This window comes from Notechis scutatus, chromosome 1 (assembly GCF_049901735.1).
Source record: "Notechis scutatus isolate UNSWTSFEM ecotype Mainland chromosome 1, rNotScu1.2, whole genome shotgun sequence".
Lineage (NCBI taxonomy): Eukaryota > Metazoa > Chordata > Lepidosauria > Squamata > Elapidae > Notechis > Notechis scutatus.
This window is the reverse complement of record NC_142009.1, coordinates 58,401,615-58,425,142: the sequence shown is the minus strand read 5'-3', so window position 1 is coordinate 58,425,142 and position 23,528 is coordinate 58,401,615. Positions and strand designations below refer to the sequence as shown.

Genomic DNA, 23,528 nt, shown 5'->3' with positions numbered 1-23,528 from the left:
GCCTAAGGTGGGACTAGAACTTGCAGTCTCCCTGTTTCCAACCCAATTCCTTCACCACTGTGCCAAACTGGCTGTCATTTAAATCAATAGTTCCCCTTTAACCAGCAAAGATTGTAATTATTGGCCCTCATAGTCTGAATTATTGCTAATCTAGTTCAATCAGACGTTTGCAATTTTGATCAAGTTAGCATTTCTTAAATTAATAGCAAGCTTTCTATTCAAATTCTAATTTTCATTCCTTGTTAGAATTATTGTTAGGTATTTAACCATTGCCTGACTTTTATATACTGACCAAATGTATTTCATATTCCAGTAACAGGAATTTTTGAGTTATAAAGATAATACACCATTGTACACATGCCTTCCTTTACAGTCATTTTATTTTCATGCCTTTAGGTTCACTACACTCGATTACAATACAAATACAATAGAAAATATGTAATGACCATATATTAGTATTTGATCTTTGAGAAGGATCCCTGAAGTGCATAGGCCCTTGGTCTATGAGTAATGTTGCACAAGCTTCTGTACAAACATGAATCACGTTCCTAATGACAAAGCTCTAATACAAAGAGAGGCACAGAGGGTTGAGACATCCAGGTGTAACTGCAAAAGGCCTTTGAAACTGTAGTACTTATTCAAAGTTTGGGCGTAGCTTGATAGCTTCACTTACAGAAACGGATTTCTGAAAGGAAATTCTTAAAAGAACAGTAGCTATCGTGCACTGCAAAATGAGCCCAGCAAAACTTCATTCCCCTGGCCCAAACTCTAGATTTAGAATGAAAGGAAATAAAATACATTTACTGTATGTTTTGTGTGTTGCGGCGCTTTTATGTATGTCCACTCCAAGAGTATATCCCACGAAAAACAGGCTAATTTTTGCAATATGCTTTCTATTTGACTTCTCATGCATCTAATACCGGAGGAGAGTTGCAATGTAAAAGTTACACCTACAGCAGTGTCATTCCAGACGAAATGGAGAAAAAAGATGTTCTGTTTGAATGTACCATCCCTTGGACCTAGGTTAGAATTCCACTCCCTTTCCCACGAAGAGAATATTCTTCCTGAATTTCAGAACCTGAAAAAGCTACAAATGTGGGTGTAGCTGTGGATCTAGGAGCATACCTTCTATTAGTCTTACCCACGAACATGACCCCATCCTACCTTATTTAACTTCTTAATATGTTTTTCAAAGCCAATGAACCTCCAATTGAATGGAAGCTACAGTTCAAGATTGGCCTTTCTAGTGTGATACTGGGGTTCCACTGAGCCAGATACTTCTCATGAAGCTCACCATGTTTGCTGTACACCTTTTTTTAAAAAAGCTGCTATATTGCAAAGCAAAGCAAATTCCAATTCTATTTTAATTTTACAAAAGATTCTGGGTTCACATGGGATAAGAACTAGGTTGACTGGTTGTATTATGACAAATCAGTAGTTGATCTGTAATTCATTTTATCCTCATATAGGATAGTTCTGAAAGAAGGATCCTTCCAATGTTTTCTAGTACAATTTAATTAAGTTTATTACTCAAGCTAAAGAAATTGACAATGTTTTGGAGGCAGCCATCAAGACAGATGTTGCAGGAGAATACTTGGAGAAATGATTCATACCATAAATACAGTAGTATCCTAGTTTCTCCTTGCCTATGCTTCATTGATTTTCCTATAACTGTATATTTTTCTCCCAACTATAATTATGGGGGAACTTCTCTCTTTCTCTGTGGTGTTTCACTTCTGCTGCTGTGCAACTATAGTGTGTGCATAACATCAAGACTTTGCAGCAACCACATTCATTTTTTTGCTCATTGCTTTTCCCTGTATGACTTCAATGTAGAGAAGCATGAATGTATGTTTTCCATATAGCTTCAGAGCTAATGCCTCAGAAAGAGATTTGCATCTCTCATCAGCTAAAAGGCAAATTGTGTGATAGATTCCTTCAGCTCTTCCCTAAACTTGCCATTTTGGCCATATAAGTTATCTGCCCAGGTGGGGGTTATTCTTGGGGAGCACACTTCTTGATTCCCATGTACTTGTGATGGTTTTACAGCTTGAGTTGTGGTCTGTTTGCTGTCCCTGGCATAGCATTTGATGCTATTCTGTAATGTAACTCAAATGGTTGATGATGCACTTGTGCTAGATACTTAGGCTTGTCAGCTAATTTTTTCCAGCAATATTCTCTAAAAATAACTGTTGTGGAAAGACTCAAGATTCTCTTCATAATGAGGTTTGTAAGCTTTGCAAGCATCAAGATAAATTTATCTTTAGAGAAATCTATCTTTAAATTTCCTTTAGAGAATTATATGGCTTACTACCTTATACGCAATAATCTTAGGCAACTACATCTCAGTTCAATGATTTGAACTGAAATTACACACCATTGAGGGCCTTTTGCTGGGAAGGTAAGAATGGCTACTGGTTTGTAGAGCTTTCTATGAATTCTGGCATATACTAAAACTATAATTAACAACATTCCAGAGAAATTCTTGGCCAGTGCTGTCCTTAGCTATTGGAAGAGGCAAAACAAGGGTACAACACACAAAGCTACATAATGTACACAAATAAGCTATGACATGAGCTTTGGGTATAATCACTGCAACACCACAACCTGCTTCAGAATTCATTATTTTACAGAATCCAGAACTCTGCTTTTAAGTATCCTGAGCTGAAACAAACAGGAATCACAGTGATAGGACTAGCATCGATCAAAACGATCCGATGGTACATTTTGTCCCATCTTCACAAGAGAGCAAACTGCTCTCTTAAAACTGTAAGTATGTGAGAAAATAGGTAATAGTTTTGCCTCCATAATTGCTTATATATAAGCATCTTATTTGAAAATAAGGTATTTGCTAGAATTCGGTTGCAACCTTAAATTTCCTTGTAATTTAATGTACTATTGGATTTGAAAAATTTGTTCCTTGGATTAACTGTTTCTTGCCCAGACTTTCAGGAGACAAACTTCATACTTATTCCAATAAATTTATTTCAGATGATTCTGTTACGTAGAAGCAATTACTGTATGGTAAAATCTCTTGTCCAGTTTCTCATACTCTTGCAATTAAGGGGGCTGGCTGTTCCCTCTTGTGAAAGCAAGACGGAATGTAACTGTTGATTGGTTTGGTAATTGCTGGTCTTATCAGTATAAGGAACAATTCTCACAAAGAATGTGATTTCTGTTATGTGCAAGTAGAAATGTCAAACAAGAAACCCACATACTTACTAATTTAAGCTCCCTGATTCAACTACAGAACATGGGGCTGCCTATGTAAAAATGATAATAAGCGGTTGTTCAGAGCAGAAAGAACGACAGTCTGACTTTTAACTATATTTTAAGATTCTTGGTTATTTCCTGGCAGGACCATGATATTCTGTCAATGGGATGGGTTAATAAATGTTCTATTTGCCTAATTTACAGAGCAATTCTGATTGACTGTTATTACAGAAGCCAAGAGCGCCTGACAGTCAATAACATTTGCTTTCATTGAGGAAGATCACTCATCTTCATTTGCATATAAGGCCTAAGTAACCTAATTGTCTTATGCAATGCAAATTGCACAGAACTATTAGGAACTTAAAACAAAGACAGGAAGCACAAATTGGTCTTCATTTATCTTCACAATGATGCAAAGATTGGGTTAGCATAAGATACTACTTTTTTCACTTAAGCTAGAAATTGGTTGAAAGTTGCACACCTGAGTAGCAACTTTGGCTCAATGTGCTAGTTTACCTGCTTGGAACAATGCCAACATCTTCCTTTGTATCAATATTCTCATACCATAAGCATCAACATCTCTTTAATTTTTTCACCTAATACTGTGTAGGTATAATTTTGGCAACTAATAACAAAGTAAAATATTTTAATAAACCTTTCCAATTCAGTAGCAATAGCACTTAGATTTACAGTGCTTTACAGCCCTCTCTAAGCAGTTTACAGAGTCAGCATATTGCCTCCAACAAGTTTGGGACCTCATTTTACCCACATCGGGAGAAGGGAAGGCTGAGTCAACCTTGAGCCTGGTGAGATTTTGAGCTGCCAAATTGCAGTCAGTGGAAGTAGCCTGCAATACTGCACTCTAACCACTGTGCCATTGTGGCTCAATTCAAGTCAAATTAATGGCTGTTTCTAACAAGCAGTGAAGCATGTTGGATTGTGGTTCTATGGCATGCTGAATTTATCAATATATGCATATATTATATATGCTTTGAAAAATGGCAGTGAGGATTTTCTAACATCCCTTTCTCCTACATTTTTGTTCTATAAAAGCCTTTGGCTTGGTTCCTAAACTACTGTGCATATTATAATAATTAGTATCTTCACACCAAAGGACTCTCTTCCTCTGATTGCCAAGCTTTGCCCTCAGCAATGACATAATGACAGTGACATAATGAGAGTTTCAGTAGTATGCAATCTGGTCTTTACTATCTTGATAATCCTTTGCTCATCTGCCACATTTTGGCAGATCCATCAATGACATGAATACATGCTGAAAGATAAGTGTTAGATTTAACTGCTCAACTGCTGCCAACCAACAATCACAATAGATGGGAAAGGGACAGGGTTTTTACTGCCTTGCCAAAGTAATCCATTTCATCTGGTCAGGTTCTTTGACTTTCTACAATTTCCACCTCAGAATAAAAGGAGTGACATTGACACACTTAGCTATTCTGTTGCTAGATCTCCAGTTTTGCATGCATGTGGTAGCTATGATGCTATTTGAGTGTGAGCTCTTTCAGAGTCCATGTTATGTGACTTTGCCTTTGATGACATTCCCCTACCTTCTCTGAAATCATGAGGACATCCAAAATATTGTTTGGCAGGATAGAAAATCCCTAAACATTAAACACTTGGTCAGCAAGTTTTGAAGTGGCATATAAACAATGAAGAGAAAGCAGCACACAGGAAAGGCCATAGCAAACAACCATGCAAGTGATATTATGCAATTGAGGGCAGGACCTTGCTTGTAATAGTGACTATTATCTCAGATAGTTATGTGTGTTTAAAGGTGTGATTGTGTAGGTGTGTATATAAAGGAGCACTGATAATTTGAAACTTATTAAGAGATTTTAAAAAAAACAAGCTTCAGGGGAGATGGCACTTTAGAGCAGATTGGCACATAACAGAAGGGAATTTTGTTCTGTTCTCGTGCTTGCTATATGGTTGACACTGAAGTTTGTGCCAAGGCTCACAAGTCACATGGGAAGAAAGTCAAGAAGATTAGAGGTTGATTGAGCTGGTTCCTAAGGTGAAGGTCCTCGTAACTGCGGGCACAGAGGTGGGGCTGAGGTTTCCAAGGGAAGGCCTTGCTGTTGGTATCCATAGTTAACATTGCCACAAGGAAAATGGCGGAGCCTGAAGAGAGGCACTTCCTTAACACTGGCTGTAAGTGAAGATGGTTCTAGAAGAAGGGAAGAGCTTGGCAGCCTTCCAGCCATTATGCTGGGCCCCAAAGTACAGCTGCCTTCATGCCTTGAATCTTCCTGCTCTGTTGCCTCTTTCTCCAGCTGAGAAGTCTTTTTGACAACTGGCTTCTCTGAAAACCAAGAGCCATATGTTGGGTTCCAGAGGTTGGTAGGCTTATTTCTGGACCCCCGGGTTTTGTGGAGCTCTGTTGCAGGAATTGATTGAGTGTACGCCATGTTGACATGTCCCCCTTCTAGGGAGGCCTGGATGTTAGCCTGGCTAATTGGCTCAACAGGAGCTGCTTTCATGAGAGCTTTTCCTGCTGGAATGACAAAAGGGAGAGAGGATGGGGAAGGCAGGAGCTGCTCAGCACCCCTTTTCTCTCGCTGCGGCAACACTAACAGAGGAGGAATTGCTTCAGGATCTTCAGGACGCACAGGAACCTTTTCTTCTTCTTCAATGCATGGACCATACTCCACAGGCAGAACCGTATTGATGACATCAGGATCCTATAGGGAAGGAGAGAGAGTAGTGCAACATGTATTTATCTTCTAGTTATGGCTAAAACACTAGTGGAATAATATATTTTGGAATAAACAGAGATATTCTCTCCCTCATCTTCCTGACATAATATTATAATGGCATAAAATTATACATAATTTTAATATTAAAATTCACAATTGCACAATAAATCTGTTAGGCAGAAAATGAGACTGATAAAAAAAACTTTCATATGAATAAATAAATGTATGGATTCCATGTTTTCCATGTGGAACTCACGTTTCTGAGTGGATTCCTTAAGACAGTAGCACTTTCTTATGCTCATGAAATTAGTTAAGTTGCTTTAAGAAGAGCAGAGAAAGCCTGCTCTTCTTAAAAGAAGATGCATAATCCAAAGAACTTCTTTTAGATAATTTCTGAAGTGTGCACAGTCTCACTGTGGTTGATTGATCCCAGCGTATTGTATTTAATGGAATTATAAGAGCAATAGTTAATTGATTAAAACAAAAAAAAAAACTTTTTCCAGATATATAGTATTAGGATTGGGTGGAAGAAATATTTAAGAGACAGATTCTTCTCTATACTTCTGATCTGCAGTTCCACGAGGACCATCAGCTACACCTAGAAGACATTAAAACTGACTTTGAAACATATGCTAGGAAAATAACTACTCTGATTATATTGCGTTCTGTTTTTCAAACCTTTACCCACTTTGGGTGTATTGAACGTGTAAGAGAAAATGATGTGGGATGGGTATATGTGGATCTGGAGTATATTTCTAGAATGTAGCTTTTTCTAGCGCACTGACTTCAAGTTGTGCCTGCACTAGATGCTAAAAAAGAATACTCTAGTTTGGGGGAACCAAATGCAATGAACTCAAGGTGTGCTGAAGACTTACAGGTCTGTGCAAATATGGTTTATTAAAGAAGGACAATAAAGTCCATAGATAAGTATCTATCAAAGCTAAACATTCATTTTAGATATGGATGGCCTATTCTTTATGTGGTTGTTGGATGGTTTGAAATACTCTTTCAGCAATTGCTTGCATTCTTTTGAGAAAAAGACATTATCAGTATACTATACTTGGTGGGCTTGGCATGTTTCCCTTTTGTCTTCTCCTGCACCATGTTACACACAGTGAGGGAGCCTGAGAGAGATGGTTACCTGGGTGCAATATTCAATCCTCTCCAGAACAATGGCAAAGTCTGGCCTGTCTTCTGGCTGGTGTTGCCAGCATTGGGTCATTATTCGATATCTAGAACAGCAGAAGAAGAAAATGGCACTAAAGGATAGATTTAGGTTGACATTCAGTTTGTCACAGCATAAGAGGAAAAATGTCACAATGACATTTTTTATATTACCATTCACAAATAAATTTTTGATCCTTGTCAACTAGCATCATAGCTGCAATTTGAATGATAACAATAGAATGGCATGCAGCCATTGCTTGGCTAAAGCTAGATGCTTAATCTAGACCAGGGGTAGTCAACCTTTTTATACCTACCGCCCACTTTTGTATCTCTGTTAGTAGTAAAATTTTCTAACCGCCCACCGGTTCCACAGTAATGGTAATTTATAAAGTAAGGGACAAAATTCCTACCACCCACCATGAAAGCTGGAATGCCCACTAATGGGCAGTAGGGATCAGGCTGACTACCACTGATCTAGACTAAGCTATATATTGGGATACTGGCCAAATAAGATACATTTCGCTATGTGTGTGTGTTTGAGTCACATTTGACTCTTGGCAATTGCCTGGGTTAGTCCCTGAAGTTTTCTGGCAAGATTTTCAGAAGTAGTTTGCCATTGCCATGTTCTTAGGGCTTAGAGAGAATGAATGGGACAAGGCCACTCAACTGGCTTTGTGCCTAAGGTAAGATTAGAACTCACAATCTCTTAGTTTCTAGACTGATGCTTAATCACTACACAAAGTAGGTCTCTAACATCTATCTATATAAGAAAAAAAAATGGGGATTCTTTGATTAGCAATTTCTTAGAAGCATGAACCTATTTATACTATACATCTACACAATTGCCTGTAATTAAATAAATTAAATCTACAAGGAAAGGTATTTAATTAATAGTAGAGAATAAGAAATCTGGATGACAGAGTATTTATTGATTAGGGTGGGCTATGATGGCTGGGACTATTCATCAAAAATTTGGCATCTCTTGAACCAAGCAAGAACAGCCCTCCTATGTCCTAATGAATAATTAATCTGTTATTCCAGATGCTGCTTCTGAGACAAAATGGCATGTTAAGTTTGGGGGAACTCAAGTGTTGCAGAATCACCACAAATTTCTAGACAATAAGAAGCTCCCTAAATAGCTTATTTCCATGCCCTCTGAATGCTGGTAGCTTAGTACCTATGAAAGGAGTTCTCTATATCACAGCCCTTTGCGTCTAACATTACTTGTTTTATCAGATAGATGCCCTACATACAAGTCTGACTGACTATATATACACATAGCTGAAAAAAAATATCAGAAATGAAATCTATTTAATGTTCGGCATGCGCTTATGGAGCTTGAAAGTTTTCCTACACAGGGCCAGGGCAGTTTTTGGGTGGATCCATCCTTCCCCCATTTGTGACGAATTCCAAGACCTCCTGGTTACTTTTGCTGGGATAGGGCATATATCCAAGCGAGAATATTTCCCACAGCAACACTCCAAATGACCTGGACACAGAAAAGCAAGAAATAAGATTACAGATTTATTTGCAAAAATCTGAGCAAAGTTATCTAAACATTAGGACAAGTCCTTTATGTTGCTTTCTTTCTCTGTCGGTGGCTTTGGATCTACTCGTTTCTATAGTGTGTCAAGGAACTGGCAGCTGTTTGACAAGCTATATTATTAGGCAGAAGAAAAAGGCATGCATAAAGAACTTTTTGCCTTCTATCAGACAAAAAAAAAATTGCGGGCAGTGATATTTTAAACCCCCAAGCAGCTGTTGGCTTGCAAAATGGAAAGAAAATTCTGAGCAAGCCTACCAGGTATCTGTTTTGGACGTGAATATCCCTTCCATGAAGGCTTCAGGTGGCATCCATTTGACAGGCAGCATTGCACACCCTCCTTTTCTATAGTAGCTGGCTCTGCAGTTGAAGCAAGAATATTAACAAGAGTTAAGTATTGGCTCCTTCAGCGGTTGATTGAAGTGGGTGGCTCTGAGAGCTCTGCTGATGGCAGACATGAGACTTTTTCCTTTCTGAAACAATAGGACAAATTCTCCCTTTTATAAGAAAAAGGGGGAATACCCCTCTTTTACTTTTCTAAACGAGGGAAATGACATTGAGGATTGTTTGTTACATATAATTGCCTCCTTAAATCTGCTTGAAGCAATAGTTCAATTCTTCGATGGCAACAGTTTGAGTATGAGATACCAAACTGTGACTATAATTGCAATGTGGGAATCAGGTAAGAATTTCAGGGATGTACCTGCTTTCAGAAGATGGGGTGTGTGTGGCATTTTTGTCATGACTTTGGGACTAGAGGTAGAATATCAGGAATATGTAGGAGATGCCCAGGCTCAGCCTGAGGGAGAAGATAAATGTGTCATCAGTTGAGTCCCTGTATGCCCCCAAAAGAGATCTAAGTCCAGCTCACCTTGAATGCTTTCTTAATCTTGCTCATTTCTCTTGACTGTTAGTAGCTTAGATTCTTGTAGTGAATTTAAGCTTGCAGTAAATCTTTACACTCATTTGAGCTGCCTGAATGTCCCGATTTCCCTGGCATTTGACAGAATAGTATGTGGAGAAGGAGGGTTGGAATCTTTATTCTTTAAGGTAGACTATAAAACACAAAGCTTAGAATTTGGCCTAGAAATCAGTAAGATGTAGAAGAAGAGGACATTTTAAGCCATTTACCCAAAAGACAGATGGCCTTAAATCTCAGGAGATCCCCATAAATAAGGAATAAGTGATCAAAAAGCAAAATGCTTTTCCTACTTTGTCCATCTAGATTTGTCAATTCTATATGAATCCATTGCCAGAGATCGATCAATCAATCAATCAGTCAATGTTTGTATGGAACACATTCCACACAAATAATATTGCATTAATTAATTATTAATGAGATGAACAGTCTGCAAAATAATGTACTCCATTTGCAAGCCAATGAATCCTTTACTGTTGTGCCCTTCTTTCTCAGAGACAAGTCTGATTTCACACAAAATCACACAATGCATCCTATATCTGAAACACACAGATTGACCTCCTTTCTTCCAATAAAAATGGCAAAAGTTGGGGAAAAAAGAAAAAGAGAGAAAAAGTAAAATTGTGACTAAATGGAAAGGGCAAAAAAGAGTTTAAAAAGAACTGTACAGAACCAAAGCATGGAATAATGCAACAGAAAATGAAAAGGGGAGAAAACCCAATTAGGATTACAAAGAGTTGAAATTCCCCAGCCCTTCCAAGCAAGACATAAGCTTCCTGCTCTTCTTCAAAGAGATCTTCTTCCTAGTAGAAGACCCATGGCCATCCACACTTCTCTGGCAACCTTAGTTTCCAAAAAAAAGTCTTCTTTTAGCTTTTAATATTCTCAATCAGAGAATTTATTTATTTATTTATTTTGTCAAACAATTATTAGATTACAGGTATAAGTATAAACATGGTTATAAATACATGAAATGGATATGAATAAGAAAAAAAGAAACAATAGGACAGGGATGGTAGGCACGTTTTAGTGCGCTTATGCACGCCCCCTATATGAGGTCTCCTATCAATTCACATCTTGGAGAAAAATTCTCTCCCTATCTGGTAAATATGTAAATACATAATTGGAGAGTAATGATCAGAGGTGGTATTCAGCAGGTTCTCACCAGTTCTGGAGAACTGGTAGCAGAAATTTTGAGTAGTTCGGAAAACTGGCAAATACCACCTCTGACTGGAGATTTTACAGTCTCCTTCCCCTGCCACGCCTATCAAGCCATGCCCACAGAACCGGTAGTAAAAAAAAATAGAATCCTACCACTGGTAATGATATTAACCGTATATAGTTTTAATTCAGAAGAATCAAAGCAAATTTAGGTTTCTTCCTGGCTTCACTGACTCCAACATATGATGCCATTCAAGGCTGGCCAAAGCTGTGTCCCCTTACATGAATGGTTTAGTCTGGATCTGGGTTCTCTTATACTTCCTTAATTATTTCTTTATTTTCACAGGTCAGTAGATCTGATTATGGTTCTTGCCATCTTGTATTTGTCTTTCGATGGTCCTGTGACAAAGCTGCCCTTGTTTTCAGCTCATCTGACAAAGGATAGGCAGAATTGAGGTTATCTCATTTGCAAATTGGGCTGAGCCATGGTGTTTTATGCAGGTATTATAAGTGATATGACTATATTAACCATCCTCCTGAAACTAGAACTCTCCAGCTACATTGGGTTTTTGCCATTTCTATCCAGCACTGCCTAAAATAATACTAGGAATTGTAGATTCACTTTAGTTGCTTGACATGCAATATGCCCATAAACCTCATTGTCCTGGAATGAATAATCCAAACAATTCACTTCTTTTATGTCTTGTATGATTACTACGAAGAATGCATTCTCAAAGGGAAGTTTTCAGCTTGCAAAATGTCAAGAAACTCCCCTTATCCAACCCTGCTTATAAATAGTCCAAGCTTTTGGTTTGTTGCCAGAATCAATACTGTACAGAAATATGAGGTGAAGTAATTCCCCAGGATGACATTAGAGGGCACTGTGAGGACAGTAACAGTACATTATCAATAAGATCTACTGTATTATAGTAGATTATTAAAGTCTTCCTATTTAACAACTGCAGAATCATTAATCCTGGTGCCCTGGAGAAATTCCAGAGTCAGTAATTACATTCTCCTGACCCTTCTTTCCTACTTTTATATGTGATAAACAGAGACAGCAGTGCAAGGGCGTGTATGGGTCTGGTCAACACTTAAAGGGATAAAGCTTCAGGAGAAGGTCTTGTTTTTGGTATGAGGAAAGTAGAGAAAACAAGATTGAAGAGGATTCTGTTTCAATGCAATACTGAAAGTGTCTGATAAAATAATAATAAAAGTAAGCCAGGGAAAATTCCACAGATTGAACATAGAATTTTAGTGAAGACAGCATACGTATGCTCCTGAATCTTGCAAAATATAAATATCTGAAAAAGACCAATGCATACAATGAAATAAATCCTGTGGAAGCCTACATTCAAGAGAGAGAGAGAGAGAGAGAGAGAGAGAGAGAGAGAGGGAGGGAGGGAGAGAGAGAGAGAGAGAGAGAGAGAGAGAGAGAGAGAGAGAGAGAGAGAGAGAGAGAGAGAGAGAGAGAGAGAGAGAATTATATAAAGGAATGTTATATATTCCTTTATAGAAGTTATAATAAGAAATAATAGCTAATATTTCTCACCTATATATGTCCCTGGCCATCCCAAAGTCTCCAATTTTAGCTATTCTTCCAGGACCTTTACATGTAAGGAGGCAATTTCGAGCAGCAATGTCTCTAGAGAAAGAACATTGACTGTTTAAAAAATGATTAATAAAATTAAATTCATGTGGTAACCTAGACAGACCAGCTGTTAACTTACTGGAAAGCTAATAATAAAACTATTATTGTTAAAACAATTGAGCACACTCATTTTCCAAATAGGAAAGCCAAACTAGAAAATCCAGAAGTAGAAAACTTCAAACTTGCTTTGAAAAATAATAATTTATATCTAGGACATTTTGAGGTCCTGAAGAAAAGGCAGAATATAAATCTGTTCAAGAAATTAAAAAAAAACCACAATGCCTCAGTTCTTTCTTCTTTTTATGTTCAAAACAACAGACCTCTAGAGGGTGGTAGTACACAACCATTGTTGTCAGTGGCTTGTATACTAACCTGATGCAAGTCAGCCACATGACCCCCCCAGAGAGAAAGGGGGGGAGAGGGAGAGAGAGAGAGAGAGAGAGAGAGAGAGAATGGTCCTTCTGTAATAACAGCTTTTCCTACTGACCTGTGAATGAAGTGATTTTCTTCCAAATACTGACAACCACAAGCAATGTCACGAGCTACGTGGAGCAAATCCAGCATGGTTAGCGAGGAGGGATGGGTCTAAAAGGAAGAATCAAAGAATTATTTCAGGAGCATGAATTCATTTAAAGGGCTTACAAGAAACTTTTTTTTAATGGGCAATCTCAGAATCTGTTAGAATTAGTTATTGCTAAACAATTCAAAAGTGTATATATTCCCCCTCCTCCTCCAGCACATTTTAGCAATTCTAAATGCTTCTTCCTAAGGTCTTGATCCCTGCATTTCAAAGGGACTATCCTCTTGTTTTCTGGGCATCCCATTGTCTCTTCTTTCTTTGTTGCTTATAAACAATTCTATGCAAAGCAAGCATGAATAAAGGGACAAATTTTCTAATCAGCAGAAGCTTGACTGAACAATCTTTGAAGTCATTCCCAACTAAATATATGGTAGTGCATCATCAGTGTTAATTTCTAGTGCTCAAATGAGCTTCCCTTCCACCATTTTTTTTAAAATTTTACTACAGAACCTAAATTTCTGAAGAGGAAGCATGAAACTATATAATAAAAAAGAACAGTTCTCAAATATTTCCCCCACATTTCAAGAACCCAGGAAATTATTTGACAGAATGATCTGCCTGTTTTGAAAGACAGATTTTCTTCAAATCAGATCCTGTACAGATATAGACCAATAGAGACCACCAGGGAAATTATTTCTGGCATGATAAACAGCATTTCTAGATTTTGATAGTCCAGGGGCAGAGGAGATTATAAACAAAAAATATTTTTCATTGGAAAAATACCAGTACAATTGAGCCAGTCTCGCCCTATTTTATGGTACCAAAACACTTGCATCTCCCCCAATTCCTTTTAGGAATTTTATTTTTTACATTTTTATATTTATATTTATTTATTTTAGTTTTTTTCCAACGGATTTCCTAAGTCCTCATTATTTTCCAAGCAGAAACATGATGTCTCTATGTTCTTTTGCAAAACATTTACATTTGCAAATCCAGCATGGAGTTAAATAATTACTAGGCAGTTCTTTTTAGGAAACCTGAAAAACCACATGCAGGAAAATATTGCAATAAAACAATCTCTGCCAGTCTGATAGAACTAAGAATGAATGAGAAAGTAAAGGGTCAAATAATGTAAGTATTTCAGGATTATAGAAAATTTTCAGATAAGCACATCCACGTTCATGTTCACGGAAGGCTCCAGATTGTTGATTCTTATCCTAAATGGCTAATACATCAGAGTGTGAAATGCTCCAGTTCATGTATTTATAGAGTAAATTTATATGCTGCCCATCTCCCTCTGCAAAGCTACTCCTATTCCCTTCCCTACTTCTGCTAAAAAGAAAAATACCTATCTTAAAAAAAAAAAAAAAAAAACCACTCGGAGAAAAGAATCCCCAGAGGAGCTAAAGGAGTAAGCTTTAAAAGCAACCCTCACCCCCAATTAAAGGTTAAGAATTTGTAGAAAACCAAAGAACAAGTCTAAGAAAAAGTCAATCATGCAGGGAGTTCTGATTCAACAAGTAGTAAATGCAGGGGTGGGATTCAAATTTTTAACAACCAGTTCTGTGGGTGTGGCTTAGGTGGTGGGAGTGGCTTGGTGGTCATGTGACTGGGTGGTCATGGCTTGGTGGTCATGTTATTGGCTGGGTGTGGCTGACTCAATATCACTCACATCGAGGCACGCATCTCTTCCCCTGGCCTCTCATGACTGTGGGGATGCTGCAACAGTTGTAAGTGTGAAAAATGGTCATAAGTCACTTTTTTCAGTGCCATTGTAACTTTAAATGGTCACTCCACACAAGCAAAGTACCAGCAAAGGAGGGGAAAAAAAACTCCAGAGACATTCCTGAGACAGGAAGTCTAGTCCTGCCAAGAATGTAATAAGGGTTAATGGAGAGGCAGTTTCTGTAAGCAACACCAGAATGTTTCCTTCCTGCCTTCCTTACAGGATTAGGCCAGTAATTTCTTTTAACAACCGGTTCTCCAAACTGTTTAGAATGTTAACAACCTGTTCTAGCGAATAGATGCGAACTGGTAGAATCCCACCCCTGAGTAAATGTCTACTTAGTATTGTACTAGGGATATTTATCTTCAATGTGTTTTTAAGATGTTTGGAGTGTCCATTGCAGTATATCTATTATTGTTCTGAAAGTTCAGTTACTCTATGTTTGATACATCTTGTGGCAAGTTCCTTATATTAGGAGAAAATCTATCCTCATTTGTTATCTGCTCCAATCTTGCACTATCCCTTTTTTTGAGAGAGAGAGAGAGAGAGAGGGAGGGAGGGAAGGAGGGAGAGAGATCCTTTTGAAAACATTGTTTCTGTTTTGAATATCTCTATATTTTTTTCTCCTTTGCTCCCATCTGGTGTATCATTGACTAGTTAAAGCAGCTAAAAAAAACACTTTTTGCATTTTCTTTCTTTTTACTGGGTAAAAATATAAGGTAACTTTATTTATTGCTTGTGAAATTGTTCCATCTTCAAAAAGAGATGCTTTGGATTTTCATCTTCTGTATGGCCACATCAAGAACTAGACATGTGAAAGGCTTTAATCCAGCTATGTCATAAACACCATTAGTATTTTAAAAGAACCTCAGCTCTTCCTCAGTAGCATGTTGAGTGCCATCTGACCTGCCTCCCCTCCACCTACTTTGATACTGTATAGTCAATTGTTTTATATTTTCTATCACTGCAGTTTCCTTGGTTAAAAGTGTAGGAGTGGTTCACCATGGCTTTTACCTATGCGGTATGATTTGATGCCTTTCCATTGTCACCAAAGTGATCATCTACCTCCTGAATCTTTCTATATGCTACTGTCCAGTATAGGTACCTACTTGTTTTAACTGGGAAGATGGGATGACCTTGATGCTTCGGGTGACCTTGCTGAGAAATATACATTTGACATACTCTCCGGATGTTCTTTACTCATCCCTCCCAGGGACACCCCCTTCCCGTGCCATGATGAGGAAGCACAGTTGACCTTTGGGGATTGGGGATGATGGAAAATAGACTATATACCTTTTATGTAAAAATGTCATGCAAAGCTTTTGTCACAGTTTGGATTAATGGAAACAGAAAACCTCTTGTACTGCCTTTTATTTTATGTCTGTTGAAGTAGAAGCTCTTTCTCCACCAAGGGCAATTTAACAGAGTAATTTGTTTGAGATGTGAAGCGTTTGCACCCATTTTGTAGAGAGAGGCAGAGTGCAGTGGTAGCCTTGAAATGCTGAGGAAATTCATTTTCCGGTTCTTGGCTGCTCTTCACCCAGATGAAAGAATGAGGCAGCCAGCTAGAAAGGATGTAGCTGCCATTTGCAGGATCAGGTTGGGAAGAGTTAAAGTAACACCTTCCCTTGTTAGGTCAAACTTTGTAAAAGGTGACTGCAAAACAAATTGATTCCATTGTTCAGCATAATCACCGCTCTGAGCACCAAGCTGTATGATACAATGGAGAGAAATTAATGCTTTTCTTCCCCCAAACTTCTCCCAATTGCTTTTCTAATGCACAAAAAGCTTTTAACTGCTTAAGAAATAGTTTTATGTTCTGAGCTTCTGCTCATTTCAGTTCTGAAGATATGAATAGTCTTGTATTTCTACCTCTATTAGCATCATATTCTTGCAGCAATAAGACCTTACCATTAAAAACTTTCTGAATTAAATTGAAATGGACTTGGAGGAGTTGAAAGAAAAATAGTAAGTCTAGCTAACCAAACCAAACCAAACCAAATAGAGTATGGTTTGAGTAGTTTTCAGTTTATCATAATAGGCAGCATTCAGCTTCTTTTGTAGCCATAAGAGCTATTGAAAATGGTGCCTCCAGCATTTAGAAGGAAAATATTTGTTTAAAGGGAAATTATATGTTCTGTATAATAAAGGGTAGTGCAGTGGGCAAGGCATTATGCTGTAAACTGGGAGACTATAAGTTATAGTCCTGCCTCGGCACGAAATCAGTTGGATGACCTTGGGCCAGTCACTTTATCTTAGCCCTAGGAAGGACGCAATGGCAAACCATTTCTGCAAAACCTTTGCTAAGAGGTTTCTCCATGTAGTCTTCAAAAATTGGACATGATTAAATGGAAGGAAAAATAGGTGTCAAAAGTTTATTTGTTTTTTTTAAAAAAGCTCCCAATTGCCTAAAAGTAAAACAATGCCAATGCTCATATATCAACATTCTAATTCTAGCTTTACATATGAGCATCTTAACCAGTACTTTTTCTTAACAATACATCATTTGACTTTGCTTCAGAGGCTTCCAGCATTGATGTGGACCAGTGGTAGGATTCAATTTTTTTTTACTACCAGTTCTGTGGGCGTGGCTTGGGGGGCGTGGCAGGGGAAGGATACTGTAAAATCTTCAGTCAGAGGTGGTATTTGCCGGTTCTCCGAACTACTCAAAATTTCTGCTACCAGTTCTCCAGAACTGGTCAGAACCTGCTGAATACCACCTCTGATGTGGACACCTATATACCATGTTCTTTTTCAAATGTGCTATGATCCTTTTGGTCTTCTTTTCATCTCCTGTCATATCCACCCATTAACTTATGTTTCTGCACCTTTAAAGTGTTTTCTGAAACATCTCCACCTTTTTGAACTAGATCTTATCCATCATCTGTTAACCTTTCCCCAGAGATATTTTTAAAATCTGCTTTAGTATCTTTCTGATGTTACTGTATGAGCAGTTTGGTTTTATTTTGGTTCATGTGGAAGTATGTCTCTTTTAAAGATTTGGTTTGTGCCAAAAAGTTTCCCAGTGCCTAACCCAGTGCCTCTCTGCCTGGTATTATCATTCCAAGACACATCAATTTTTTAATGCATGGGTGTCAAACTCGCTGCGTCATGTTGCTGTCATGTGACTTTTGTGACGTTTTTCCCATTTGCAGAGCTGGGATGGATGTAGCCTGTGCATGATGCATCCGTCCCATGGGCTGCCAGTTTTACACCCCTGTTCTAATATCATGGAGCCAATGTGGACCATTACCACTGCTTTCTGTGCATTATCCAGCAGCTTATCTAGATGATGCTTAATGTGAGCAACCTTCACACCAGGGGCATCATGTGATCTACACAAACATCACACATTCACCTCTCTGGATTTGTAATGATTATTAATTTAGGTTTAATGATGTGATTATTTCAGTGTCCTATTCTCTTGTTCTCCTCTCTCTCAGCTCCCTTGAAAAATCTCCCTAGCTCCTGTAGACATTTTCTGATCTCTGTTTCTGGTTGCAGACTCTTGGCTACCTCTCCTCTTCCAAGGAATTCGGTCTTCTGTGGTGATATCACTGCACTGCTGCCACATTCCTTAGTGCAGGGTTGTCAAACTCCCAGCCTGTAGGCCGGAGGCGTCACATGCTGGCCACGGCCATGATGGGTTTTGTGAAGGGGAAAAAAGACCCAATACATCACGTGATGCCACTGTGATGTGAGTTTGACACCCCTGCCTTAGTGGAAAATTGCATTCAACAGTTGCAGAAAGGTTGCCTGTTGTAGTCTATGTCTTAAAAGATGTTCATAGATCTGTCTCTCTGGTTTTATGTTTGCATTTAAACTCATGTGCATGGGAATTCATTTTTTCTGCTTTTCTTGTTCATAGGCTAAGTTTGATGTGAAAGTGATTGTTTAAAAAAATGTTTCATTCACAATGAAATGAGTATGTTTTCTTGTTTTTTCCCCTCTTGTCAACTAGAATGCCTAGAAAAACTAGAAACTATGAAGCTAAAAGAACTGAGAATTTTTAGCCTTGAGGAAGAAATGACTGAGCTGTATGTAATAGCACACTTCAATATCTGAGAGGATGATGCAGAGAAGGTCAAGACCTCTTCTTTATCACCAAAAGTGCAGGACACAAAACAGTGGATTTAAGTTACAGGAAGCCGAGTCCAATTGAATGTTAGACATGGAAACTAATTACCTACAGAAGTTGTGTTTGCTCCTTTACCCTGAATTTTCAAGGAGAGGCTATGCCACAGATTTAACCACATAGCATATGCTATAATAAAACGTCAATGGTACACACACACACACACACACACACACACCCCACAACATAATGTACAAAGTAATATTGAATAAAATAAAAATATCACCACTATCATTAACAGCAGCAACAGCAGCAACACAATTAACCAATGGTATAATTCTTCAAAGGCTTCTGGAAGAGTTAATTTTCCATGGAAAACCCAAATTACTTATATGTAGAAGGTGCTGGTCACTAGTAGAAAAGACTCTGTACAGCATGGGTGTCAAACTCATGGCACTACATTGCCATCACATGACATTTCACGACATTTTTCCCCTTCGTGGAGCTGGGGTGGATGTGGCCTGTGTGTGACGCATCTGGTTCATGGGCCGCCAGTTTCACACCCCTGGTCTAGAGTATAACAGCTTTAAAATCTCATGCTACTATGTTGTTAAAACGAACAACAAATCTTTAGATAGCTTGGCATCTTATAGTACATTTTTCAGTGGAGGTGAGGGAACAGCAACAAAAATGGTGATATGACACTTCAACCATAATAAGGGAATTATATCTTCTTGATTTTATTTCAGCAATGCTGTTTATGCATGAGAAGTAATCCTATATACCTTGAATGTTCAAGGTACAGAGGATTATTTCTTTGGATTCACCAGTGGTGGTCCTCTCTAAGTAGTCTTTTGTCCTACTTGGAAAACATGAAAACAATGCCTAATTGAGTCAACTGATATAATAACCTTCACTAACCTACTGCTCTCCAGATCATTACTTCCCAGAATTCCCTTTGTGAAGGCTGAATTTGCCCCACAAGCTGGGTAGAATTTTGGTAGAGTTGCACAAGCGAAGAATAGTCCCTGGAATTATATAGTGTTGCCCTTATAGAGGAGTAATGGTGCCTTCTCTTTTAGTGCAGGCTACTCTTTGAATCAGTAGCGGTGCTAGAGTTGGTTCACTTTAAGTGTGAAACATTGCTCCTAAATATATGCTAAATCAACTTTCCTTCAAAGTAACTGCTGGTGAGTTGTTCACTTAATCAATCTATTGTTCAGTTCCCTAATCAGCAACATAAGACCTGCTCAATTTAATCGGTCAAAGTACTAAAAATCCTTGTAACACTGCAGCTTTTAAAAGCAAATATGGAACATTAGCAAAAAGAACTAGGCTACATTTAAGTTAGGCAAAACTTTCAAGGTGAGCTGGAAGCTGAGACTACACTGAACTATTTTTTTTTTTCTTACCGGCTTTGGCCGTGTCTCCCTCAGGAAAGATTTCAAGTCTCCTCCAGCCATAAGCTCCAGCAAGATAAAGCGAGGCAGAGCCTGTAAGCTCACTCCAATGCAGCGTACAATATTCTGGTGATTGAACTTGCTGCAAGGAAGATTGAGGGGAAAAGGCTTTAAATGCAAAAGACACAGATTGAGCCTTGTGATTTGTTTATCTAACCAAGCCCCCCCCTCAACACACTTTTTAGCTCTCTTGCTGTCCTGGTGCATTGGACTTTAGTGCCTATCACATTTGGCTCTCAGTGGACATTATAGAATTACAGATCAACATTTCTGTTAAGCCAGATCAATGCAGTATGGTGGTCAAGAGAAAACTGCTGTTAGATTGGAGTATAGAAGAATATTGCAAGCCAACATTCACTAAAATGTTATTCTTTACTACTCTGTGAATTTCAAGTATTCTTATAATTTTAAGAGACTCTTTAACAAACCAGAAAATCTGAGATTTTTAAGATAACCTCAGTGTTATATTTAGGAGATAATCCTAAATTTATCTGTCTTCTGTGGTGATTTTAAACTAATCCCATCTCTTATGAATGATAGTACTGACAGAAGATTATTTTATAAGCAAATTGTGAAGTTTGAAGAAAATAAGGGAAATGCAATTGCTTTGGACAATTTTACTTCATTTATATGTGATTCATCTGTATAAAAGCTGGAGAGTAAAAATGACCAGTGCTTTTAATACTGGTAGATATGCATTTGAAGTAGAAAAGCAGGCAACCAATTTGAATTAACACACCTTATTATAAGAGCTTCCATTAGGAAATCCAACTCATCTTGCTCTGAGCAAACCTCTGGCAATGTCTAGTCAAGAAAGAAGAGAGGGAAAGTGAAATTTCTTTCATGTGGAAAGTGTTTTAGATATCAACTTTCCAAAGACTATTCTAAGCCATTTAAAAGATACCTAAATCTTTAGAAACTCCCTATTAGAAATTCTCTAGAGAAACTCCATATAAGAAACTCAACTATTTAGCTTTCTGGGTGGAACGATGAGAAATGTAGTTCAACACTATTTGCAGAGTCCAAGTTGAGAAAGATGACATGTTATCAGAAAAAAAAACACTGGATTTAATACATATGTCTCAGACAATAATAACCACAAACATTTTCTTCCATCACTCAACTATTTTGAGAAAACTTTAGCTTTCAGTTAGCACATCAACAACAACATAGAGGGGTGAACTGTGACAGGATAAGGATGTTAAATAGCAAAAGTCTGAACTAACTTCCCAAATGGATAGTTGTATAGGTGCTAGATTAAATGGTCATAATTTCCAACTAGCATGGACAATAGCCACTGATATAGAAGTTATCAGAGTCATAATGACAATACTTTTGGAGAGAAGGGAACATAATCCAAGTATTTCCTGCTTGGTATCAGTAATATTTGAAAGAACCAGAGTTTCAAAAACACGCCAATGAATTGAAATTAATAACTTTTATGAACTTCAGCAATAATAATCTGAGTGGCAGTTTTGGATTCTTAATACCTCCAATGTCTATAATCAGGAATACATTCACCATTTTTCCACTCAGAAAAAGTAGAAAATGAACTCAACCGTAGCCCTTTCCTTATGTGACATGTCCCATGAGGCAGATTTGTCTCACTGAAACTTACTTTTACAGCCACTTGAAGAGGAGTGGGGTCAGTGGGGATCCCAATCACCTGGCCTTCATATACTTCCCCAAAAGCTCCATGGCCTAGACCCCTGACAAAACCAGAAGAGGGAAGATGATTTTAACATAACCCAAAGGCACAATTCTTACAATATATATTCTTAAATACTGTATATACTAGAATGTTCAAATAGAAACGTCTTGGTGTTTTATTAACTGCATTGAACTATTATGTAAATAGTGAGAGATTTCTTAATGCAGTCTTACTATCCAATGTAGGAGCTACTCAAGGGAAATATTAAAAAAAGAACTACTCTAAGAGATATTTTTTAAAAATAGGAGTCAATTTCACTACGCCCACATAGTCATACCACTGCCAGTCTTTCTTCTTTCATTTGTAATACCAGCAGCTGTTATACACAAAAGAACAACAATTTTTGATATTAGAGAACAAGATTCCTGTAACTCTTATCAAGTACCAAATACATAGGTTTGCATTTTTTTAGGTTTAAAACAGAGGAGATTCAGTCATGGTTTTCTATGCTAGAACGGATTTCATTCACATGCCTGTAAGGGAGTTCAATGTTTAAATATTCTATGAAGAAAAGGCATCATTGCAGGTTAAAAAAAAAATCCAAGCACAGCAGGATATCAACTATGTTAGAATCTTTTCCCACTGAAATACTAGATCTTCTTATTCTTTCAAGTTATACAGACCTTGAAAGATAAGAACCCATATTCTGGATCCTGAAATAAGCAGGAATCAAGACAGCGCATATATTTAAACAGAGGAGAACTGCCTATTTCCCAGTTATCTGAAATAACTGCAGTTTTCATATTATCTGTAAAAAGAAGCCTCATGGATAATATATTACTGTATAGTGTGTTATTCTAAAAATTAGAAATTAGCAAATCAGGGTAATAAAAACTACATTACAAATGCAAGTTGGCATGCCAGCCAAGGCTGATTAGAAGGCACTCTTAGAAATGCCTAAAAATATTGTGGAACTGTTAGCACCAATTTATTGGCTCTCACATAGTCAATAATTACATTCCAGTTCTAGTTCATTATTTTTTACTGCCTCCAGTGAATTAGGTGGGACAAGGAGTACTAGAATGCCATAGTTTCCAAAAGAGATAGGTGTGCTATTTTTTTTTTGCACTAAGAAAAACAAACCAGCAAGCAATGTCAGAAATTCAACCATCCCACCCCTAAATCTTGTGATGTCTAAAACCTGATTCTTTTTATAGTATGTACATTGTGATTGCTTCATGGCAACATCTCTCTTCAGTAGTGCCATCCAGAAACCATTTCAACAATATAATAAATAAGTAGAATGCAGTTGATCTTATTAATGTTGGCACCAATGGAAACTCCACTCTACCTCCATGTACAGGGTTAGTTTTCAGGAAGCAAGCAGCTGATTAGAAGCATTAAAATCTTTCTTTGCATTGTAGACAATGTCTATGTTGATTGTTACTCTGCTTATTTAGAATTAAAAAAAGGAAACAGGCCATCTGCATCCTATATGCAGGAGCCCTGGTGGTGCAGTGGTTAAGTGGTTATGTGTAGGATTGCAGGCATGCTTTGCCCAAAGTCTGGGGTTCAATCCTGACAGAGCTCAAGGTTGACTCAGCCTTCCATCCTTTTGTGGTGAGCAAAATGAGGGTCTGAAAATAAAGCCTTTTCATGTAAGCCACCCAGATAGTACTGTAAAGCAGACCTAAATGCTATTGCTGTTGCTACATGTTTAACTTCAGT

At 37.8% G+C, this 23,528-nt stretch overlaps 1 protein-coding gene across 2 annotated transcripts in view; it reads right to left on the bottom strand.

Moving 5' to 3' along the window:
- Positions 1-1,086: 1,086 nt before the first annotated feature.
- Positions 1,087-23,528, bottom strand: part of LOC113420116 (ALK tyrosine kinase receptor) — a 34,526-nt gene continuing 12,084 nt past the window's right edge. For both annotated transcript variants that reach the window (XM_026679915.2, XM_087965122.1), the window contains exons 3-11: positions 21,768-21,858; positions 20,889-20,953; positions 20,102-20,231; positions 12,856-12,953; positions 12,270-12,362; positions 8,896-8,997; positions 8,449-8,583; positions 7,069-7,159; positions 1,087-5,912 (exon numbers count right to left, since the gene is read on the bottom strand). In XM_026679915.2, coding sequence (XP_026535700.2) covers positions 5,241-5,912; positions 7,069-7,159; positions 8,449-8,583; positions 8,896-8,997; positions 12,270-12,362; positions 12,856-12,953; positions 20,102-20,231; positions 20,889-20,953; positions 21,768-21,858 — 1,477 coding nt within the window. In that variant the 3' untranslated portion in view covers positions 1,087-5,240. The remainder of the gene's footprint in view (positions 5,913-7,068; positions 7,160-8,448; positions 8,584-8,895; positions 8,998-12,269; positions 12,363-12,855; positions 12,954-20,101; positions 20,232-20,888; positions 20,954-21,767; positions 21,859-23,528) is intronic.